Source organism: Myotis myotis, unplaced genomic scaffold, assembly GCF_014108235.1.
Source record: "Myotis myotis isolate mMyoMyo1 unplaced genomic scaffold, mMyoMyo1.p scaffold_m19_p_18, whole genome shotgun sequence".
NCBI classification, from domain to species: Eukaryota; Metazoa; Chordata; class Mammalia; order Chiroptera; family Vespertilionidae; genus Myotis; species Myotis myotis.
In genome coordinates this window covers 15827393-15852682 of record NW_023416322.1, presented here as the reverse complement: position 1 = coordinate 15852682, position 25290 = coordinate 15827393, and the positions used below count along the sequence as shown (strand labels likewise).

General features: G+C 41.6%; 1 protein-coding gene across 4 annotated transcripts in view; it reads right to left on the bottom strand.

Annotated features, from left to right (window-relative positions):
• Positions 1-19869, bottom strand: part of CENPF (centromere protein F) — a 48557-nt gene extending 28688 nt beyond the window's left edge. For all 4 annotated transcript variants that reach the window (XM_036343411.1, XM_036343412.1, XM_036343414.1 and 1 more), the window contains exons 1-10: positions 19753-19869; positions 16949-17150; positions 15989-16185; positions 13833-13954; positions 12915-13006; positions 10984-11275; positions 9417-9619; positions 5504-5629; positions 3258-3386; positions 1927-2049 (exon numbers count right to left, since the gene is read on the bottom strand). In XM_036343411.1, the coding sequence (XP_036199304.1) occupies positions 1927-2049; positions 3258-3386; positions 5504-5629; positions 9417-9619; positions 10984-11275; positions 12915-13006; positions 13833-13954; positions 15989-16185; positions 16949-17110 (1446 nt within the window). In that variant the 5' untranslated portion in view covers positions 17111-17150; positions 19753-19869. The remainder of the gene's footprint in view (positions 1-1926; positions 2050-3257; positions 3387-5503; positions 5630-9416; positions 9620-10983; positions 11276-12914; positions 13007-13832; positions 13955-15988; positions 16186-16948; positions 17151-19752) is intronic.
• Between the last annotated feature and the right edge of the window lie 5421 nt (positions 19870-25290).

Below are 25290 nucleotides of genomic sequence, written 5' to 3'. Positions count from 1 at the left end.
TACTGGGCGGGGTTTAATTTAATCATCGATGAAGCTTTGAAAAGGAAGGGGTATTATTTGTCCCTATATGCAGATGAAGAAAGTCAGACTCAGAAGAGGAAAGTCACTGTCCCAAGGTCATTCAGCAGGTAGGTGGCAGAAAAGCAATGCAATTTCAGCTCTCGCTCACACTAAAGCCGCCAACATTATACCATTAAGTTATGTACCGCTCTAAGTGGCTAAATCACTTTTCTGATCCCAATCCCAATTCAAAATGCAAGAGCCAGCTAAATGTGAGTTCTTCTCATCTTCAAAAGAAGACACACACATAAATGAAGACAGATGCTAAATGAACTCCCTGGCCCTGTGCGAGGCCCTTGCACACAACTGCCCTCACTGGACACAGAGATCGATGACATATTAGTGCAACACGGTGGGCAGTTAGCTCAGTATGGGCGCGTTCACAGTAGAGGACAGCTCCTCAGCTGACACACCAGACCCTGTGGGGTCACCCAAGTCTTCAGAAACACCTGCAAGACAACACCCAGCCCACTACTGCGCCTTGGCCAAGGAGACTGTTTTAAAAGCGTTTGTGGCCTCTTAACCAGATGACTGCTTTTACAAAACGCTTCCACCAGGCCGCCAGCGACGTCGCGGGAGAGTTCCTGGCTGAAAGGGGAGCTCACAGAGGGAAGAGTTCGGTGCCAGTCTGCCTGTGGAAATGTTAGCAGAAGCATCTGCTGGTTGGTCCCCACTGGCCAAAAGGCAAACATTTGTTTTGCTGAAACAAAACACTTCCATTTGAAAACGTTCGCTGTTGAAACCATCCTCTGATACGAAGCTTCCTTCCACTCCAGTGGCTGGAACTGGGGCCGCCTGTCTCCAGCCGTGTTACCCCTGAGGCTGGCTGCATGCTCCTGTGCTACTGACAGATGCTCGGATTTTACAACCGTGTTAACTCTCCAAAGCTGGGGGATAAATACCTTTCGACTCTCCTCACCTGCATAAATGACTGCTCTTTACAGAGAATTTCAAAGGGAGAATCTTTGCAATCTAGAAAGTGACTGCAAAATATTTAAAGAATGAGTGGAACAAGTTCTTTCCTGTGACATTTGATGGGGAAGAAACTTCTGTTCTGCTGTGCTTCTTTGTAATGATGCCACGCTGATTTATGTCACTATTCAAATTGTCTCAGGCTAGTAAGCTCCCCTAAATGGCTCTTCATTAAGCCCTTTAACATAAACTCCAGGCCACTAAGTAAATTCGGGGAGAAACCAAGTTAAATAAGTATGGAGAAAACCCTATCAGTAGAAGCAACGTCAAGGTAGTTCTATACTCACACCACTGGGGAAATCATCCAGCAAAGCACGAACCTACGAAAACACTGTCAACCGTGCTCAACACTGAACTTCATGCTGACTTTTGGAGCCAGAGTAACATAATTTACAATTACTTGATGTTTTCACAAGAATTTGAAATCTAGGAACTCTTCATCTGTCATTACTCTGCTCATTTAAATCATTGACTTTCCACCAGGTTTTTAATATTTGATGATTCAAAAGCCAACCCTTGGAAAAGGGATTTCAATTTACCCCTTCACCAATTTTGTTTCTTTCCATTTCGAAAACCCCTCGTTTTCTTCTATTCTTCACCTCCCGAAAGGTCTAAAACAATCTTTCAAAAAAAAAGAGTAGTATATGTCCTTAGTACATACAAGTCAAGTTTTCCTATAATTGCTACATGCATATTAGATTCTGTATCAGAATAGAAAGTGAAAAAAAAGCACTATGTTCTGTGCCATAGGTTATATACAAAATACACCGTCATACTTCTGGCAAATAAAATAGACAATGAAATGACCATGATAAACTACTGAAAATCGGTGTAGCATTTCCCAGCGCATCCTGAACGGAAGTTGGCAGACACTCGTCTCTGCTCCTCACTCACCTCACAGCTCCTCCTCAGCTCATTCTCCTTGCTCTGACTTGCCTGTAACGCCTGCTCGGTTCGGCAGGCGTTCTGCTTAAACTCTTCCCATTTGCTTTCTAGCTGGTTCTTTACTGATGTGACCTACAGAGAGAAAATAAGGTCAGGGTTCAGTTTCCTGTTCTTTACTTCCTTAATAGTCATTTCTTCTCCAATAATAAGGAAGTCATGGAATAAAAGAATTGATGCCACCCATGTTGGCCAAGACCCTCACTCTGAGAGAGACTGCGGAGCTCAGAGCAGAGTGACATCAGGTTAATAGACTCACTCTGGCTGCTGGTTGTAAACAGACTGAGGAAGAAGTGGGGGGCACAGAGACAGTTAGGAGGCTAGAACAGTAATCCGAGGGAGACGATGTGGTCTTAGACCAGCACCGAAAATAGCAGTCATATTCAATATAAACCACAGACAGACAATGTAAGTCAGGTTTCTTCTAAGCAGAGAGGTAAGTAGTACAAGGGTTTCTGGGGTGGCTGATAACATTCTATCCCAACACAGATAATGCTTATAAGAGAGCACGCCTGATAATGACTTTTCATCAAAATTTATCCTATACAGATTTTGTTTTTTAACACAAAAAGTTTAAATGCACTCTCTATATAATGCACACAAATATACATATGCACACACACACTGATATATACAAATACACACATGTGTGTACATGTAAATAAATACAGGCAGAGTTGGCAGTTTTAATGGATGACATTGAGGTGTGAGAGAAAAGGAAGACCTGCACATAACAGGAAGCTTTAGGCCTGAGCAATGTGAAGACCAGAATTGATATTTACTGGGATGAGGTATTTACTGGAGTTTCATTATTAACAAGTAAGATGCGTTAGAAATGCGAGTGGCAATGTCAGATACAGACCCATGAGTCTCAAGTTGAGAACAGATGTCCAAGCTGGAGATATAAATATGGGAGCCTTCACCACACAGATGAAACGCAAAGCCTCAGCACTGGACATCATTTTTGAAGTGAGTGTTACGTAAGTAAACTGATTGTAATTTTCAGGGCTTTGACGATTTGAGGGCATAAATTACTTGGGATGGGAACCCAGTGACATGACCAAGAACCAGAATATGAGAGCTCCACAGACTTCCAGATCTAAGAACCCCCCTCATTCACTGTCCTCTTCTCTAAATGAGAGAATCCAGACCCAGGCAGGCTCCGTTTGCTCTCCTGTTTGAAAAGGAAAGTGAGGATAGAGCATTTTTTCCTTCCAAGCAGCCTGCGTCAGCTACGGCACAGAAATAACAGGTACGAGGAAAAGGGGAGAAGGAGCACCTACTTTGTCCAGGTCAGCCTGCAGGATGTTGTGAGCGTTCTTGGCCTGCTGCAGCTCCTGGGTGAGTTTGGCTTTCATCTGAGTGCACTCTTGGTCCAGTGTTTGGAAGGAGCGCTGTTGACGGCACAGCTCCTGAAAAGCAAGAACACATGCATCACACTGCCGATGGTTCCCAGGCTGAGACCAGGGTGACACAGGCAACCCACAGGAAATGCCAGAGACAATAGGGAGCCTAGAGGACCATCCACATGATGATGAACATAATCAGCCAGAGCATGGTCCTGGTATTCAAATCCAGGTCTCCGAGGTCCTAGGAAGGAGCCCGCCACTTGACCACATGGAAGCTACCCTGTGTCCACCTCATTCCCACTCTTAAGTCAATCATCTGTGTTGAAAGATCCAGGGGCAAAAGAGAGGAGAGCTGAGCTTCAACCATCGAATTGAGTTGAGAAATCAAAGGCACTCAAAAATGGGGTTTAAAATTTCAAATACCATCCACCACTTATAATTGAGAATAGCACAAAGTAAATGTCACCAATGAACTTGGATAACCAGGTAAGGAAACCAGAGTAACATTTGCAGGTTACTTTTTTATATGTATGTGTGCTTGTGTGTGTTTTGTTTGTTTTGCGGGGGGTGGTTCTCCCTATCACCCCACTATTGCACCAGGGATTGCCAGCTTTGACATTACTCATATTCTGGGCTGGGGACAATGCTTTATCTAAGGGACTGTCACGAATTACAGGGTGTTTACCAGCAGGCCTGGCTCCTAGCCACTAAATGCTGGTAGTGGCTCCCAACTCCTCCACCCAGTTGTGACAATAAAAAATGTCCCCAGAGCCCTAACCGGTTTGGCTCAGTGGATAGAACATTAGCCTGCGGACTCAAGGATCCCAGGTTCGATTCCAGTCAAGGGCATGTACCTTGGTTGCGGGCACACCCCGAGTGGGAAGTGGGCAGGAGGCAGCTGATTGATGTTTCTCTCTCATCGATGTTTCTAACTCTCTATCCCTCTCCCTTCCTCTCTGTAAGAAAAATCAATAAAATATATTTTTTTTAAAAAAAATGTCCCCAGATATTGCTAAATATCCCCTGGGAAGGGGAAAATAATCCCCCCTGGTTGAAAACCACCGTTCTAGACTATAAAACCCATGGTCTTAATCACCCCGCTCACCCAGAACTAGCAAAGCACCTGGTATCTTATTTGGTCAATAAATAATAGACACAATATTTAAATACTTGTTTTATCAGGGGATCACTTTGTAAGTTTTACAAATGTCTTAACACTATGCTGTACACCTGAAACTAATAGAATACTAAACATCAACTGAAATTAAAACATTAACTTAGCCCTAGCTGGTTTGGCTCAGTGGATAGTGTCGGCCTGTGGACTAAAGAGTCCCAGATTCGATTCCAGTCAAGGACACATGCCCGGGGTTTCCGGCTTGACCTGAAGTAGGGGGAGTGCAGGAGGCAGCCAATGATACTCTTTAATCATTGATGTTTCTATCTCTCTTTCTCCCTCTTCCTTCCTCTCTGAAATCAATAAAAATATATTTTAAAAAATTAAATTTAAAAAAATATTTAAATACACAATTGGTTATAATTTCCCCAGGAGGCGCAATTACTTCCTTCTAGGTAACTGTCTCTATCATGCCTGCTGTATACAGTAGTTCTGGTGAGATAAACAATAAAGGAATAAACAGTTTAACGAATGTATGAGGCGGTGTCTGACCAAGATGAGCTCCAGTCTGCAGTCACTCCTATTGGAAGTCTGCAGACCCTCAATCCGTATGACACACACACTTCCCGGCTAACTCGCCTCACATTGGCAGCTGTACTCACATAAGGGCATCCTCAGCTCTAACTTGCCTGCCAAAGCCTTTCCCCACTTCATCAGCTACTATTCTAATGTATTTGCCAACCCACAGGCTTTACAAACAGCCAGAGATTGTAATTCAATTTCTTTCACAACGGAGAGTGTTTGAAAAAAGAATATGACCCTTTCCTACTCAGAATAATAATCTCAAACTAACCTGAAAATATGGATACAAAAGAACATTTCTGACTACTGAGTTCCTTCTCTGATCAAAAACTGAAAGACTGAAAAGACTGAAGGAAAACGCAGCGACCTTTTTTCCCCCCGAGAGCATTTCCCTAGTAGAACATCCAAACGATGACAAATGACTCTTCTCCGATGAGGGACCTGTGACATCCCGACAAACTCCTAATGAATCTATCCACCTTACCTCTTGAAACTCCTTCTCTTTTTCTTTGAGCTTCTGTTCCAGAGAACATCTGGCACTTTCTGCATTTTGTCGCTGGCAACTCAAATCTTCAGTCAATTTTTTCAGTTTTTGTTCCAATGCAGTACACTAACAACAAATAAAAATGTGCAATATAAAACTATTCAAGGAAAGAGTATTTTGAACTTTAGAAAAATTAGTACCAAGTTTAACATTGTGCTTTGACATTTATATTTCATAAAAAGTTGGGCTTAAAACTATTAGCCATATACCAAAAGCACTATAATTATTTTAGGACACATAAAATTTATGTTTGGGAAATAGTAGCAAGGATGTAAAGCCTTTGACCATTTAATACTTCATCATTTACACTATGACCTACGAACCAGGAGGTCATGGTTCCATTCCTGGTCAGAGCACATGCCTGGGCTATGGACTTGATCCCCAGTGTGGGGCATGCAGGAGGCAGCCCATCAATGATTCTCTCTCATCATTCTATCCCTTTCCCTTCTTCTCTGAAATCAATAAAACTATATTTTTTAAAAATTAATACATTGCCTTGGACCTTAAGACACCTCTGTCATTATCCTAACTGTTCTTGAATTTTTGAATCCCCAAGAAAAAGTATTATAGGAATTATTTATAATATGAATTCAATACTTATTGCAAACCTACTATATGTCAAGCACTGTGCTAGATACTGGAGATACAGGAGTAAACAATTCAGATAAAAATCACTGCCCACATGGTCCAAAATTTTGATAGTTGACAATCATGGGAAAACCCCCCACACTTGGCAGGCATGGTAGATGACTGAACCCTTGGCGCCCTCTGCTGGCCCTTCTTCAATCTGCAACTCATTCCATTAAAGGTTCTCAGAAGCAGTAATTTTTTCTTACTAGAAACAGTAGGTTAAAAAAGAGCTTTCAGGAGATATTTATATTTTCTGTAAAAATTTTTGAATGACATCCTCATGCACAGTCCATGTAAAAGTAACTTACCACTAGATGTCATGAATGTTCCATAATATTCTAAAATAGCGTTCAGAGCTCAAGTCCATGAAAATATGCAGCACATGACCCTGGCACTCAGCGCTCTGGCCTGTGTTTCATCTCTAAAATGTGGGTGCTCAACTCCGGGTTTGCTGCGAGCCCCAACACTTTGTTTCTACATGATTTCAACAGCTTTATATGCCACACGGTTCACAAATACTTGGAAAAGAAGCAAACTAGAAACAGCGTATGTTCACTAAAGAACATGGTATTGATCTTGATTAATTAGCTCCATTTTATTTAATAGGTAATTCTAAGGGAAGAGCATAAACAATGCATAATTTGATTTCAGCTACGTATCTGACAAGGTTATATTGTCCTTAGAGGCAAGCGGAGAGAGGTAGACTGAATTTTCAGTCAAGTGGATTGTAGCTCACAGGAAAATGGAATTCAGAAAGCATGGAACAAACAATTCTTAAGAACCCAGAGGGACGACTAATAGAAAGAAAGCCAGAACTGTGTCCTCAGCACTCGGCACCATCCAGTCAAATATTTCAATCATGGCCTGGGCCTGGTAGAAGACACTATATCAGATGTATCAGATGGAATGAGGATTCAGTGATCTTATCACACGAAAATCAACAGCATATAATGTGAAAGGGTAAGTATAATTCTTATATATGGGAAGACCTGAGCTGGCAGAAAAGCAACTGAAAATGAGCTTAATTGACAAAGAACTTTATGCAACAAAAATTATTACAAATATTAATATAATTCACATGTGCCAAGTACTATGCTAAAGCCTTTATGAAAATTACTTTAATAATAACAACAACCCTATGGCACAGGCATTTTTAACACCATTTTATTGATTAGACAACTGGGCTCAGAAGTTAATTAAATAGCTCCAAAAGCAATACAATTGAGATGTGGCAAGGCCAGAACTCAAATCCAAGTCTTTCTAACTTAAAAAACCAACTCAGACTGCACAAGGAGAATACATATAAGGATCAAGGCAGGCTATGGTCCCACTGACCCTCCACTTTACCTTGAGAGATGTAATCAATATTTATCAAGAATTTCTCTGTGCAAGGCCCTGCACTTGGAGAATATCTAAAAATGAACCTAGACTACCATTTCCAAGAAGACAGAACAGATGTAGACTTCCCTATTTTTCCCATCAAGAACAACTAAAAACCCTGTATAGTAAAACAGACATAAGAATGCTCTAAAAGGAGATTAGACTGATTGACTGATTGACTGGGGACCTTGGGACCCAAGGGAAAAACATGCTGGTGCTGAGAAAAAATAACTTCAGTCAACCCAGAATCCTATACCCTGGGGCTGTATTTTCCAGGAATGAGGAGGAAACCAAGACATCCTCAGAAAAGGTAGAGTAAAACAACCCATAGCCAACAGACCAATGTTAAAAAAATGGTTTTAAAAAGTTGTCTAGCTGAAACTGGTTTGGCTCAGTAGATAGAGCGTCAGCCTGCGGACTGAAAGGTCCCAGGTTTGATTCCGGTCAAGGGCATGTACCTGGGTTGCGGGCATATCTCCAGTAGGAGATGTGCAGGAGGCAGCTGATCGATGTTCCTCTCTCATCGATGTTTCTAATTCTCTATCTCTCTCCCTTCCTCTCTGTAAAAAAATCAATAAAATATATTTTTTTAAAAAGAAAAAGTTGTTTAAACAAAAAGAAAATGGTGAAAGGAACCAGAAAAGAGGAGGAAGGAAAGCTACAAAATATATATATATATAAAATAGGCTTTCATTCTCTTTAATTTTCTAAGTTATTTGACAGTTTAAGGAAAAAAAATATTTTTTTATTAATCCTCACCCAAGAATTTTTTTTATTTTTGAGAGTGGACGGGAAGCAGGGAAGACAGAGAGAGAAACATCCCTGTGACCAGGCCAGGGATAAAGCCTACAAACAAGGTATCTAACCTGGAATCTCACTGGAGACCTTTCTGACTGAGTGCTGGCACTCTATCCACTGAGCCAAACCAGCTAGGGCTGAAGCAAAAATTATAACAGTGATGGTCAGATATGGTTCTAAATATATGCAGAGAAAACACTTAAAATTATATAAAAGTGGGGCGAGATAAAAGGATGAAAAGAGGAGCATGTCAAGAGTATTCCAAGAGGAGAGTATGCGAAGCAGAAAGACACTGAGCCCAGATAAAGATTACGTCGAGGAGACATCAAATAAGTCCGGTGGTTCTAGAAGATAATTCACTTTTCTCTACACTCGTCCCCATATACCACACTACCTGTGATTTCTACATTGAGGTTACATCACCCATTAGGATGAAGCTCCACAGGACAATGATTTTTGTCTAATTCCGCACTGCTCCATCCCCAAGTCTAGAACAATGGCTGACATAGGTAGGCAGTCTACAAATACCTGTCAAATGAGTCAGTGAATGAGTGAATAACAGAAGACTAGAGAGATAGGTTGGGGCCAAAGCAACCCCCGCCACACACCACCACCAAAATCCTAAAAGCAACCCTCAAACAACAAGCCTTAATTGGAGCTTAAGGAGTAAATGGATACTGGAATAGATCAATTACATCCTATCATAATTCCTAAATGTCATTCAAAGCTCCATTACTTTAGGTCTCTTATATGGGCCGGGAACTGTGGCAGGTATTGTGCATACATAATCTTTATTCTTCACCCTCTGAGATGTGGAGAGAAGTGACTGGCTCAAGTCCCTCGGCTGGGAAAACGGGCAGTCCAGAACTGAGCCCTGACATACCCAACTCTAAAGAACTTACTAGTTCAAGGGCATCGATACTGCCTGGAATTTATTAATAAGGTTCATTTTATCATTTATTTCATAATTTAAGTGTGAAGTGCACTTCCCAAATAATTGCACAAAAAGTGGAGATTTTTCAGTAACTCACAAACAGTCACGTACCTTTGCGGAGGCTTGGTCATATTGTGCTGTTGTTCTCACCAGTTCATCCCTGCTTTTATTCAAAACTTTCTCCTTTTCATTTAATTCCACCTTTGCTTTCTCCAGTTGGAGCTGTAGTTCTTGCCATTTATTCACTTGGCCTTTCATTTCTTTTTCTTGTCCTTGTAGACGCAGTTCCAACTCACCAATCTTGCCCCTTAGCTCTTAAATCACAAACAAAACCCATACTTCAATTAACATATACTTTCCACAAAAAACTTACAACTCAATTCAGAATTTATCATTTATGTCACTCGGCTCTGAAATCTTTGGTGAGACAAACACAAGTCAATTCACATTAAACACAGAAGCTACTTTCATTGGATTTAATTTCAGTGGTTAGTCTCTATTATTACTTATATTAAATAACTTATAAAAAGCAGGAGAAATAAATTTTCTTCCTATCAGAGAAACCTGGGGTAGAAAAAATGCTTTTCTAAAATCGTGACTGTTACCTAATCGAGGCTGCAAAAAGTGCATCACATATAACACCCTTACTTAAATTACCACCTGGTTTTACACACTGGCAGACTAATATGTGTTCTGTGCCCACTTCAATGCAAGTAAGTGATAAACAGTGAAAAATTCACCCTCCCATATCCTGGGGTAGCTTTACCTCCACTAAAGATCAAGACAGTGTGAGCCTCCTATACTGCCAAAAGTAACAGTAATTTTTTCTCATTTTCCCCCCACATACACACACTATTGGTTCCAATGGCATTGGCAGTGTGACAGCTCTCACCAGTGAACACTGACGGTGATTTTCAATATATCATAGCCCTGGAAATTATCGTAGTCTGCAGAGAAGATTCCAAAGCACCACCTGGTACCCTTGGCTGTCAGCTGCAGCGTGGTGCAGCAGCCAAGGTTACAGGTTTGCTCCCATATGGACAAGCTGGCAGCACAGAGCAAAGCTGTTCTGCAGACACATGCCACACCTCTGGCCCAAACCGGCCAGAACACAGGCTGTTCCATGGGGCACAAAGGAGCCAGATGAGAAGCGTGGGGAGTGTCGACCAACCTACTCACCCGGCTTCTGGAAAGATAATCAAAGCCATTCATCCTACTTCTGAAGGCTTCAGGGGCCCAGCTTTTTAGTACAAATCAAGATACACTCCAAAACTGTGATATCTTTTCTCATTATTGAAAAGACAGTATTTAAGCCCTAACCGGTTTGGCTCAGCGGATAGAGCGTTGGCCTGCAGACTCAAGGGTCCCAGGTTCAATTCCGGTCAAGGGCATGTACCTTGGTTGCGGGCATATACCCAGTAGGGAGTGTGCAGGAGGCAGCTGATTGATGTTTCTCTCTCATCGATGTTTCTAACTCTCTATCCCTCTCCCTTTCTCTCTGTAAAAAATCAATAAAATATATTTTAAAAAAAAAAGAAAAGAAAAGACAGTATTTAACATCATCAGACTGGGATGCTCACCACTGATGTGTCTAACAAAACACATCAGCACTTTCTAAGACCAAAAATGCCTGGAATCACCTCTAAAATTATCTCAGGAAAATTTAAACTTAGTTTACCTTGATTCTGGGCTTTTAATTGATCCAAAAGATGAGAATTGCTAGAATTATCACAGAAGCTGCTGTTAGCATCTCTTTTCCCTGCTTGCAAAGTTGATCTACTCGGAGTCACCTCTTGTTCCCCAGAGAAGTGAGATGCAGAGAAATCTCTCCTACTCGGAGTTTGTAGAGCACTAGAAGAAAGACGACTTGGGGTCTTTTCTTGTTGCCATGAGAACACAGACGACGAGGCCTGGTGTCGGGCAATGTCCCGGTGATTCATGGTGTTTTGTGGAATAGCCTGGCTCGCTTTCTGTTAAGATAGAAACTCTTTAGAAATCAATATTCAAGACTACTTATTTTCAAATAGAACATAAAGTCATGCCAAGAGGTTATCATCTCCACTAGGTACCAAGAAAGAACATTCATCAAGTCAAGGGAACCATTAAGCTCCAATACCCAGTGAGATTTTCTAAAGGTCAGGCCAGCACTGAAGGGTTAAGCCAGTGCTACTGAGGCCCATTCTATTTCACACGAGCTCAGTTTTCGTATTTAGCTTACATCCCTCAAATATTCCATTAAACACGTGAGTATTCACTGCAATTTTGAATTCTGAAATTTGATTTTTTTCCCCATCCTTGGTCATACCCACTCTCCCTACCCCCGCAGTAGCTTTACACAAAGAGAATGAAAATTAACCTAAAAAACTTTCAAGAATCTCACTTTCCACCATACCACTCCCCCGAAAATGTCCAAAAGATATTTTATGTTATACAATAGGCATCTATGGATTTTCCTAATGCTTTGGATTTTTTTGTTCTTCTTTCAGGCCCCACTCTGACAATTAAAGACACGGCTGTCGATGCTACATTTCATTTTTTATAGCAAATGCTTTCCTTGCCACAGGGAGAGGTTTAATGTTTATGGAGACTCCCACTCCCCCACAGAATAGCTGGGAATCAGGGGCAGAATTGATAACAATGACTGAACTAGATAATGAAGCATATGCTATTTCTAGGATAAACTATAGAATTATTAATAATTATTCATCTTCATAAGCAATGCTGTCACGAATGAAAATTCTGGTGACTCCAAAACAAAGGCACAAAAAGAATTAAAATTGTTAAATCTCTATTAAGAACTTCCAATCCTCAATATTTAAGGTATCTACTTATAAATTTGTCATTCAACTATCTGCAAAATTGTGGTTTCTTATCAAGTTCTTATGTTTAGCAGAAATACAATACACTATTAAGTGCCAAAATGTACTTTTTAAAGAAATAATATCACATGAGAAAAATGGTGAAGGAAAATTCTAGACACCAGGTATTTCAGAGTAAGTCCCTAAACTAGAAGCAAGGGTTTCTAAAACACGCATTTTTTTTATTTTGTTGACATTAAACAAATCTCTCTATCCATCTCTCTCTGCTCATTTATACATATCAAAATGAAGATTAAAACCCTTGCCAGCAACTTACTTAAAAGAATGGGGGAGATATTGAAAACATTCTCCTCTGAAATAAACATTTCATAAATAAGGATCCTCAACCCCAGGACCCTGGCAGCAATCACCACAGTCCTTCAGAGGAACCGACTATGAAGCCACTTCCTCCAGGTGACAACCCCAGTGTCGGAAGAACTGGTCCTACCCTCTCCAAACATGACTCTTATCATTAGACCTTAATAGGGAAATAAACATATTGCTAGTTTCTATGGCATTTGGTGAACATTTAACATTTAGAGATAATGCAATCTTCCACTCTATTTTATTCACTCTTTACCTATTTTTAAATTAAGAACTATCATAACCAGTGAGCCAGGAACTTTATTTTTCTTTGTATAAGAAAAATGTACCAGCTCTACACGAAGCAGATTTTTCTAACCTTGTTCTAGCCTGTATCAAAGTGCTTTCTTGACTGCATACTCTGTTATAAGGCCCATACTTGACTTACTTTTGCCTGCCAGGCTTTCACTTCTGCCTCTAATCTTTTTCGTTCTTCAACTTCTTTATTATATTTTTCTTTTAGATCTTCATATTTGGAACCTAAACACAGACAAGGAGATAACAGTTTTACTGTGATCATTGATTCCGTGAAAGAATTCTCAGATCAATAATGAATGTAATAGATAGCTGAGAAATGACTACCTTAGTACACCAGAAAGAACATTTCAGTTCTGGCAACAAATACTGATCAAATTACTCAAGTATCAAAATCCATGGAAACACAGGTGCTTTGAATATTCTGGAACTGAATTACTTTTGAAACACACCATAGAAGGATAAAGTGAAAAGTGTAAGCCAGTCAACAAGTCTGCTACCTGAGTGTGTTTCTGCAGAAATTTAGAAGAAGATGGCAACAGTGGACATTGAGGTCATTACGTTCCCTGAAAATGGGAGCTTCCTTTAAAGCTTCCCTATAATTAGTGCTAACAACTTGGTGGAATTCCTATGTCAGCAAAAAAAATTTTTAAGCCCTGGCCAGTGTGGCTCAGTTGGGTTGGAGCATTGTCTTGCAAACCGAAAGGTGGCAGGTTCGATTCCCTTTCAGGGCACCGACCTGGGTTGTGGGTTTGATCCCTGGTCAGGACATACGGGAGGCAACGAATTGATGTTTCTCTCTCTCAAATAAATAAAAGACATATCCTCGGGTGAAGAAAAAGAAACGTTTAAGTAAAATGCATAAAGACTTATTAACCTAATGTCTCAATATAATTCAACAGATAAACAAATGTATATGTTATAGCAAGTACCTGCATTTTTTTTTTAATGCCCAGATAAAAATTTAATTCAAAGTTGAATTAATTCATTTCTTTGGCAGAAATGAAATCTCAATAAAAGAACTATTTATAGGAAGGGAAAAAATCCTTACCACTATAATACTGGCTTGGCGTTAGTGGAGTTGTGAATATTTTTTGTGGTGTATTGCATGGATTCAGAGAGACATCTGCAGACTGTGCAGCTTGCTGGCTTCTTTCAAGTTCAGATTTACACCTGTTAGAAAAGGACCCAAGAGGGACGCCAAATCAGAGCGAAAGCTACAGAATGCCAACACCATACATTCCCAGAGAGCAATAACCTGACAAAACCCACCCTAAGAATTCTAACCTCTTCGTTTACCCAACAGACATTTAATTAAACTGGCTTATGTGACAGACACACAAACTCAGTCTAGTCAGGGAAACAGAAATATAAACCAATAAATACAATGTCATAAAGGCTATACAGAAGATCTGTAATACCCACTATATAGTACAAGCAAGAACTGGGAGGCTGGGGATATATTCCAAGTAAATTTTACATTTGAAGTCACAGGGATATAAAGAACCCAGAACTTCAGAAACATAGAAAACTGGTATCCCTGACGCTTGGGCTGAAATCACAAAACTGGATGGCATATGTTATCCAGACATGACAACAGCATAAGATGTGATATATGTACCATGTGCTTTATGGTATTTTTAAGACAGATATAAAAATCAAGTTAACATACTGCATAAATATATGACTGAAAACAGTTATAAAGAAATGGGGAAAGTAAGCTATATATTGTATATATGTACAAAGTCTCCCTACCACTTCAGTTCTGAGCAACTTTCAGAATCAAGCAACCTAAGTTAAAAGAGGATTCAATTCTCGCAAGTCTCTCATGTCGCTGACTTTCGCTTAACACAGAAATATAATGAACATCCTATTAGGATGGCTAGCAATGTGCACCATTCTTTTTGCCATGGGCGCATTCCTCAAAGCAGAGGGTGAAGAAAGTGCCTCGGTGCCCTAGCTCCCCCAGCCCCAACTTCAACCTGGGAAGAAGCAATGTAAGAGCTGGAAATGACTGCTCAGCAAAGCAGAGCTCAGATTTGTACTGTCGGTAGGTAGAACAGTACTGTTCAATAGAAATGTCCCATTCACATAAAAAAAAGTAACAAGAAATAAGTGGATTTCATCTCAATATTTAACTCGATGTTTTCTAGACTGTCATTTCAACTTGTAATCAATAAATTATTAATAAGGTATTTTCTATTTTTTTTTTTTTTTTTTTTACTAAATCTTCAGCACCTGGAGTACATCTCAGTTTTCACTAACCACATTTCAAGAGCTCAACAGCCACATGTAGCAGTGGCTACCTTATTGGACAGTGGAGGCGTATCTACAGACTACCTAAGTGTCCAAGGCTGGTAATTCCAGAGGTGAATTTTGAAAAACCTTGAAAAGTCGGGGTTACCCAACTTTTCCCTACCCTTCCATCACTTCAAATATTAAATGAAAGTGTACCCTATTCTTTATAAACCTGTGTTTCTCCATTTCCTTAGGGCAAAGCACAAACCATCCCACCACCAAAAACAGCTCTCAATGAGGATGTTCCCTGTTAAGTTTAACTGCACGAGACTGCCAGTGGCCAGCAGTTTCCGATCAACATGTCACAGGGTTCAAGCTGACATGTTCGAGATGTTTCTGAAACATCTGTGGATACTGATGGAGAAATTGAGCTCCTGCCCTGCACTTGAAGGTTATCAGTGAGAATTTAAACACTATACTTAATAGTTCTCGTAGTCTAGTCTTTATACTCTTAACGGTTTCTAGACTATGGAAAACTATACTCTTAATAGTTGTTATAGTCCAGACAGCGTGGCTCAGTGGCTGAGCATCGACCTATGAACCAGGAGGTCAAGGTTCAATTCCCAGTCAGTGCACTGTTTGGTTGCACACTAGGCTTGATCCCCAATAGGGAGTGTGCAGAAGACAGCCGATCAATGATTCTCTCTCATCATTGATGTTTCTCTCTCCCTCTCCCTTCCTCTTTGAAATCAATAAAAAAAAAATATTTTTAAACGAAATGAGCAACCATTTAATGAATCTATATAGTACTGAGCTATGCAATGATAGGACTGAAGTATATAAGAATCAATTTTCCTGAGATCATGGTTTTTTTCCCACTGGGAAAAATAATTGCATCCCTAAAGGAAAAGAGAAACACATCTGATGAATACACACAGACATCTATATAAATACCATTTAAAAAATTACCTTTTAAGTTCCTGTTCCAGTTTCTCTATTTGTTTCTTGCTTGAACTCAGCTGTCCCTCTTGGAAATTCATTTGTGACTCCTTGACTTGAAGTTCGTGAGAAATCTTCTGCTTAGCCTTCTCTAGGTTTTCACAGATTTCCATCAAGCTTTGATTCTCCCTTTTCAGGTTTGTGCCCTCTGTTTTTTCATTCTCAACCTAACAGGGATTATTTAAAAGGAAAGAGGTCTCTACTTCGTGAACTTGCCGGGTAGGATTTGTAAACCTGAGCTTAATTCTGACGACTAATTTTCTGAGACAGGGTTGTAATAATCCAGTGGCAAAGCTTGATGAATGCAGATATTTAAATGACCTCCCTTTAAGCCTCTAGAAAGAAAAGTCCTACAAAGTCATGCATTACATTACCTTTGGTCGGGGCTACACGCTCCCTTCCTAGAAAAGCTTTCGTATGCTCTCAAGAATTATAACAAACAAACAAAAATAAGCCCTAAACATCTTCCTTGGCAACTCATTTTCAAATCTGACTGCTAAAATCCGTTATTGCAAGAAACTGGAAAATTATCCCACTGGCAAAAACATTTTAGAAGCAGTAACTGTATCACCACTTTGCTGGTTAGTGAAGAGATAAGAAAGAAAGACTGTTGACGTTTTCATTTACTAGCCCTTGAAGAGAGAGGTCTGGGAATATCACGTTGAAAAGCCCACGCTCAAAAAGTGGTTGCTATTTGGATCACAAAGTGTTCTATCCTGTCCCCCCTAAATATAAGCAGGTAAGCAGAAACGAGGGCAGAGGATGGAGAAAAACGAGGTAACTGAAATTAAAATGACTCTAAAAAGGAGAGGGGTCATTACCACCTAAAGATATAGCAAAATCATTTTGCTCAAAATCCAACAGGCCAAGATGAAACAATGCACCCACAGAACCAGTGCACAGCTGTAAACACCAGCGTTTCAGGGGTACCTTCTGCTTTTGTTTCTGCAACGCAGCCTCCAGAGTTTCCAGCTGAAACTGCCTTTGCTGCCTCTCTTTCTTCAGCTTGTCCAGCTGCCCTTCGAGCTCTTGGATTTTCTGAAGAGCTCTTGTAGGCAGGCCTTCTTTCCATTCTTCCAAGGCCCAGCTCATTTTGACTCCTTTCTTTGTTATTCAAACATCTGTAAGTAAACTGAAGGGAAGAACCGGACTGTTGATCTAAGTATAGCGAGGAAAAGGACCCTTGAAGTCTCAGAGATTAATGAGTCTACAGAACCACTCTAAGAATCAAGTCTGAAAACTTCTCACTGCAAAAGATGACAAGGCATCACATCTGTCTTCCCCACCCTCTGAACGGTGATTACCAATAAACCTGATTGTAAAGTACACAATACGCTTGTTTGGCATCCCCTTGCTTTCTGTTTTTATTTCTCCTTTTTGGCTTCTTAGATTGCTACCTGCTTCCTACTGCTGTTTGTTTCCATTATATAAAATATGAATATTTTGCCATAATGTTTTTGGGTGAAGTGGGTCCTATAAGCAAATAAAATACACAAGTTATTTTGTAAATGCTCTTTCCCGCCCCCCTCTTCATGCCCTCAATTCCCACTGCCTTTGTCCCTCTTCCCCTGGGAGATCCACAATCTGGTCATAGTTTCTCATGACACAGGCACCCCCCTCACCTTCCCAGCTCTCATTTGTTGAAATAATGCATGACTGGCAAAGCTATCACTACATATTAGTACTAGAACTAATATGCAGTCAAGTCATGCTGCAGACAGACCTTGACCAGGAAACAGTGACCTTGGGCATGTCATTTAACTTGCTCTGTGCAGAGGTTTTCTCCTTTGCAAAAAAAGGGATAATAATGACGGCAACTTCCTACAGCCTTAGAACAATTTCACATTTCTGTATTTCAGCTTATGGTACCAAAAGGGAAGTGGCCTACCTCCTTCTCAGCCAAATCTTAGGACATTTAAATCAGCTGGGGGAAAAGCATGGTAACTGTTCTTTATTAGTCTTTAGTACTTAAGTGAAAGAAAAAAACATTCATTTTCCAGTTATTTTGGCAACAGGGTGAGGATTTTTTTTACTAAATGAAGCCCAAAACCATGTTAGTGTTTTATTTCAATTGACTGTGTCAATGAAATTTTTTATCAGAATAACTAATAAATAGTTGATGAAAGTAGTAAAAATGATTTTAAAAAAAGATTATTAAGAGAGAGAAGCAAAGATCTGGGAAAACAATTTAGATATCATATCACACTTTGGAAAGCAGTGTTTTCTCTGCCTGTTTATTAATTCTTTTGCTTCCAGATGTCAGTTCTTTGAACGCAGCATCTTAAACTCCCCTCCCATTTGCCCAAACAACTCCTGAAGGGAGTCTCAAGCCTCTCCACCAACAAAGGACAATTTACACTGTCCCAATAGGCTTGCCCATTCAGGGATGGGGGTACGGATCCCAGAGGCACTCGCTGCGACTGACCTCAACAATTCTGCCCATCACTGAAATCATAACACCAAGACGCCGCAGACATTGCAATTTTAAGGAGCAATTCAGAAGGATGACAGAGATGAGGTTATGAAATAAGCAAGGAAGGCTGGCATGTCCGATGCCTTTCCAATTCAAAAATCTAAGATACAGCTATAAAGGGGTTAAAGCAACTACCAGACCCGGGCTAATTGTGATTAGAGCAGACTTCTTCTCATTAAGGCATCAAGAATCTGTATGGAGCCACTGGGGGGGGGGGGGGGAACAAAAAATATGTAAACCTTAAAAATAAAATGTAGAGGGCAAAGGATGGGGAACGGGGCGGGGGCTTGGTGTAGAAAAGCCTTGCAAGTCAAGGTTCCTGCAAAGAGGATTCGCAGGACTATCGTCCTTCCCAGAAAAATGCTCCATCTCAGATATTTGCAGGACCCTCTTCATGCCCGAGTCACCCAACCCCGAAAAGTGCCCGAGGAAGCTGACTTGTGACTCATCAGACCCCAGCACTGCAGGCCCATTGGTACGCCTTCTCTATACCAGAATTCCCCGTTTCCCCCAAGAAACCCCAGCTCCCGCCTCCAGGGCCACTGCTGAGCCGGAGAATGCAAACACCCGCTCCTGCGGACCACGCTCACGGCCGGGACTCACGCCATCTACTTCTGGTTCCTCTAACAGAGCAGAGCCCGGAGCACAAATGCGTCCCCTTAAAGCAGTGGTTCTCAACCTTCCGAATGCCGCGACCCTTTAATACAGTTCCTCATGTTGTGGTGACCCCCAATTCATTGTTACAAATTGAACATAATTAAAGCATAGTGATTAATCACAAAAAACAGTATAATTATATATGTGTTTTCCGATGGTCTTAGGCGACCCCTGTGAAAGGGTCGTTCGACCCCCAAAGGGGTCGCGACCCACAGGTTGAGAACCGCTTAAAGGGGAAGGCAACCGGGACGTGCTCTCAGGACTTACCAGCAGCGCCGCCGCTCAGGCCAAAACCCACGCTCGCATCTCTCCAGGCCACCCGGACCCACGTCCGCCTATCAGATGGGAGCCCCTGGCTCCTGTTACAGGAAATGCACGCTCACCTCCAATTCCTTCACCTCACAGACTTGGAAACTGAACCCCCGAAGTGCGAGCTCAGGACCGAGCGGGGTCTCGGGACCCTCGTGCGAGCACTTTCTCCAGGCGGGTCAGGTGGGAGGGGGCGGTCCGCTGCCCCTCCGGGGCCCGGGAGCGCAGTCCCACAGGCATCCCCGCCCCGTCCCCCACGCCCGCCGCGGGGCCGGGACCCACGCAGGACGCTCACCTTACCGGCCGGGAAGGAGACACATCCCCTCGCAGAGTCGGTGCCGGCGCAGCCTCCGCGGCTCGGAGCCCAGACCCCGATTCAAACTGCCCGCGGCCGCCACCCGTTCACGATTCGCCCACTTCCGGTCGCGACCAAACCCGCGTCCAAAGCTATTGGTCGCTGTAAGCAGCGGTGGACCAATCCGCTTCCGCGCTCTAGGGCCGCCGCCTTTGATTGGTCATTTCGGATGGATTTAAAAATCAAGACTCCCCCCTCCCCTCCACGTGAGGTACCGGCGCCGGAGTTCCACTGCTTTTTTGTTGTTATTGTTGAAAAGAGGGGGGGCGGAGCCCACGTGCTTTCGCTGGAGGAAGTTTTGAACCGCTTTTTCCGCAAAAGCGTGGGGACCCGGCCTCTGATTAGGCGGGTGTGGTCTATCACCTGCTGTCAGCGGGAGAGTGCTCTCTGGTGAAAACATTTAATACTGCACCTGCTTTTCTACTTGTTTATTACACATCATAATGTATGGCATCGATACTTGGCGCTGTGCTTGCCATGCATTCTTCACCCAGTGTCATTCTGGATCATTCTTTTAGGTAAGGCTTCTCATTTTATTTGAAAGTTAAGCGAGGCACATAAAAGCTATGTGATTTGACATTGAACCCAGGACCTCTTAACTACTGTCCTTTATTGATCATGGATCATATTCTTTTTTGTTTTAACCCCGCCCCCTCTGCTCTTCGTAGCAACCCCTCCCTCCCCTGCATTGATTATATTCTAAAGAGGGATTCCACAGGAGGGCATTGAAGCCAGAAGAATCTCCAAAAAGGTGTAATCTCTCTTTATGAAGCCCACTGTTTTGCGTGTGTTTATGTACTTGTTTCATTTCCTAATTCAACTAAAAAAGAAGCTCCTGAAGGCAGGGGCAAAACAATGAATTGTCTTTTTAAAAAATACATATGTATATATGTACATTATTGATTTCAGAGAGGAAGGGAGAGGGAGAGAGAGAGAAACATCAATGGCAAGAGAGAATAATTGATCAGCTGCTTCCTGCACGCCCCCTACTGGGGATCGAGTCCCCAACCCCAGCATGCATGCGCCCTTGACTGGAATCGAACCCAGGACCCTTCAGTCCACAGGCCAACACTGTTCACTAAGCCAAACCAGCTAGGGTAAATAGTTAAATTAATATATCTCTGCTGGTGTTATGCTCCTCAATAGAGTCTACATTTTGTGTAAACCTCTCTCTACCTTTCCTTAGACAGCACAACCTATATTGCCCCTGACCTTTCACTGAAATGCTACTTCTTCAGAACCCAATTCAAATGTCATTTTCTTCATAAAACATTCCTATCCTCACCCACCCTCTTAGAAATAATTACTTCCAAGAAATATAATGCTTACACATTATATTTATTTATATGTCTGGTTCCCCACCAGACTGAAAAATTTCTATAGAGTAAAATCTGTTTCAGTTCGTCCTTGTGTCTCTTGCAATTCCCTATACTTCGCGCATACAGTCTAGTATCTGGTCATTCTGGGATTCTAACCAAATTCTGACTCCAACACCAATTACAAACCCGTTGCTTCCCAGGTTATTATTCAACTACTAGTGACCCAGTGCACGGATTCATGCACATTGAAGGAAAATTAATTAGAATTTGGCCGGCGGGACTGGGCTAGACAGGCCGGACACACCCTGGAGCCAACCCTCTGTGGTTTCTCCTCTGCGTCTGCAGAGTGAGCGGGGTCCCTCCAGTAGGTGGGGTCCCTCCACCTGGCCTGTGGGGATTGGGCCGAAACCGGCTCTCTGACATCCCCGAGAGGTCCCGGAATGTGAGAGGGCACTCTGCAAAGTTGTTGTTATACAGGGTGTGGAACACAAATGCAAGTGTGCAGTAAACCAGATTCAGGCCGACAGTGCCCCAGCAACAACATAACCCATGGCTGAAGGTGGAACTGCATGGCCCCGCAAGGAATTGGGCTCCCTCCTCTCTGGTTTCAGGGTGCATCACCCAAGAACTGCCGCTGCCAAGTCACTGCAGCTTGGCAGCTCCTGCATTGAGCATCTGTCCCCTGGTGGTCAGTGTGCGTCATAGCGACCAGTCAGACGGACAGAGGGACACTTAGCATATTAGTCTTTTATATAGAGAGATTTGTTAGCTGCCTAAAGAAAACAGAAATAGCCTCACCAGTTTGGCTCAGTGGCCTGCGGACTGAAGGGTCCCGGGTTCGATTCCAGTCAAGGGCATGTACCTTGGTTGCAGGCACATCCCCAGTGGGGAGTGTGCAGGAGGCAGCTGATCGATGTTTCTCTCTCATCGATGTTTCTGACTCTCTATTCCTCTCCCTTCCTCTCTGTAAAAAAAAAAAAAATCAATAAAATATATATTTTTTAAAAAAACAGAAATAGAAAGACATGTAATAGAGAATTTTGAATGAGAAATTTACACTTGCTATTAGATGTCTACTGAGTGGCCACTCTATAGCCAAGCCTTGTGCTATGATCTTCTGTAATAAATAGTGAAGAAATACATTCACTTCTTGAACAGTTATGTGATGGAAACTATTCTAGCAATTTCTGTGATATTTCTACACTTTGATTTTTTTTTTAAAGTTTATTTAGAAATTCACAGAGGTAGAAGTGAGCCAGCTGGGCTGCATAGACTCAGGAAATAAGTTCCAGGGGCAAAAGAAGGGTCCTTGGGGCTTAGGAGAGAGAGAAGCAGAGAGACGGAGACAGACCCAGCAAAGGTAGTCACCTGCCTTGAGGAAAGACGAGGGGGAAAACTGTGGGCGTGCTTCAGAGAGGGTGCCCCTGGGAAAAGAAATGGGTGGGACAAGGTGACAGCGTGCTAGAGAGAGAGAGAAAGCCTGGCTGGCATGGCTCAGTGGTTGAGCGTAGACCTATGAACCAGGAAGTTTCGGTTGGATTCCAGGTCAGGCCACATGCCCGGGTTTCGGGCTTGATTCACAGTAGAGGACATGCAGGAGGCAGCTGATCCATGATTCTCTCTCATCACTGATGTTTCTATCGCTCTCTTCCTCTCCCTTCCTCTCTGAAATCAATAAAAATATATTTTAAAAAATACAAAGGCAAGTGGAGTAGGTTAAGGTGTGTTCTATAGCAAGTACTTTGATGGCATCCCCTTGGCCCACCTTGATTGCAGCCACAGCTGTGGTAGGTAGGTAGTTCTGTGTGGGCTCAGACTGTTTCCTCCTCAAGTGCAAGCCATGGATCACTCTAGTCCCCTGCTCTAGAACTTTCTCTGAAACTGAGGAAGCCTGCTAAGCCAGTATACAAGAACAGCCAGGAATTTTGAGGGCAGTTAGAGCTTCCAGGGGCGATCCTCAATGAGTGGGATCAGGAACTAGCAGATAAATAAAGGCCTTGTGTTGCACCTTTCACGTGGGCTGTTCTGAGAGATCCCGGAAGAATCAAACCCCTGGCACCGACCACAACAATTGTGAAACGGCACCCTTCGGCTGGCTTTTCCTCCTTCCCTGTCACTCTCCCTTCTCCTCACTTTGCTTCCTGGAATCATCACCCAACCTAACTTCCGTCTAAGTCCTTATCTCAGTCTCTGCTTTGGAGAGAACCCAAACTATACATATGATTTATTATTTTCACGAGTGAAAAATCCATCTTGGTCTCCCAAATGTATCAGGAGCTTCTGTTATGTAGATGGAACCTCACCTACCTCACCTGTGATATTTATTCGAAGTGTAATTATAATAGATCTGCTTGGTAGCAGGTGGATTTAGACCAGGGTTTTCTGGTAGATAAGGGTTATGCTTGTTTTGTGCATATCTGGACTTCTTTTGACTAAAGTACTGGTGAACTTAACACATTCTTTGGGACAAGAATTTCAAAGCTGGATGTTAAGGAATTTTTGAGAAGGAAAGAAAAGCTTAGGGTGGTAAATATTTCATATTCAACATATTCATATGATTTAAATAAAGTTGATTACAAAAAAATATTCTACATTTTGTTGTTGTTTTTTAATTGATTTTAGAAAGAGAGGAAGGGAGAAAGGGGTCAAGAAAGAGACATCGATGCACGTACCCTGACCAGGGATCAAACTGGAACCTGGATATGTGCCCTGACCAGGAATCGAACCGGAAACCCTTTGGTGCACTGGATGACACTCAACCAAGTGAGCCAAGGCTATATGTTTTAAGCAAATTGATTACAAACCATATGGACACTACTCAGTGACATGAACTAAAGCACAAGAAAAAGGATCTTGAACTTTTAAAAAGCTTTTTCTATTCCAACCACTAGGTGATTCCCTATGCCTTGAAAAATCTTTAAAAGTAACTGCTGCCCCACCCCCTGACTCACTGCATTTTCTTTTCTATCTCCCTCTGTCTCTCTCTTCCTTCAATGTATCTAATGTTCTTGTTTACTTTGTTTTAATATAACATTTGTTTATTTAGAGTAGAGGAAAACCACAGAAAAAATAATGGTTCATAACCCTTCTGCTTATATAATCTTTCCTATTAACAAAGTAAGAACACATGCACATAATAAGAAATTCCAAACATTCAAGAAAGATATAAAAGGTGAACTTGGGAAAGTAGAACAAACATTGAATTCCCTCTAGACTGAAATCCTCATTTTGTAGCTGAGGTCAATGAGATTGAGCTGTTTTCAAAAATTCACAGGCCAAAAAAAAAAAAAAAAAAAAAAAAAAAAAAAAAAGCAAGTAAAGAAAACAGCTTAAACAGATAAACCCTCATTATTCTGCAATCAATTACCTTATAAAAATTCAAAACACACTCTAATGAGCCTTGAAGCAGTAATTTTATGAATAAAGTGGCATTATTTAGATAATTTTAAATTTTCAGTAGCATTTCTTAGGGAAAAAAAATGCTTACGTGGTGATTATTTCTTCCAAAGTGTTAAAATCAATGTTTATTATATTTTCTATTCCTTTGTTGGAAACCTGATGCCCAAAGAAAGAAAGTGGCTGGTATAGGCCCAAGGTTCCAAAACGACAATATACATATAGTCAAAAGTCAATCTCTCAACTTGCTAGACAAGTTTGTTCAAGGAGATGACAGTTCAATTGGTCTCCAGCTCATTTTCAATAATAGTTTTGATCCAGGTGTTAGTTTCACCATGAAATAAAGTGCATGATTCTCCCAACATTTATGACACCTTTGAATGAAAGGTGAAGAAATTCCCTTAAGCCAGGAATAAAATTTTAGTATTCCCTAAGAATATCATTAAAAGCTTTTCTAAAATGCAAAATGTTAGGCTATACCCAGTTCTGATTTAAAGATTTGGGGTATAGCCCTGGCTGGTTGTGACTCAGTTTATTGAGCGTCCTCCCTTGCACCAAAAGGTTGCTGGCTCAATCCCTGGTAGGGAGTATGCAGGAGGCAGCCAATTGATGTTTCTCTCTCTCTCCTTCTCCCTCTCTCTCTCTAAAATCTATAAAACCGTTAACACTAAAAGAAAAAAGGTTTGGGGTGGAATACAGAAATCCATTTATAGGTTCTTCTTTTGCCTCTAAGTTGTTTCCTGAGCCCATTTATTCTGACTCA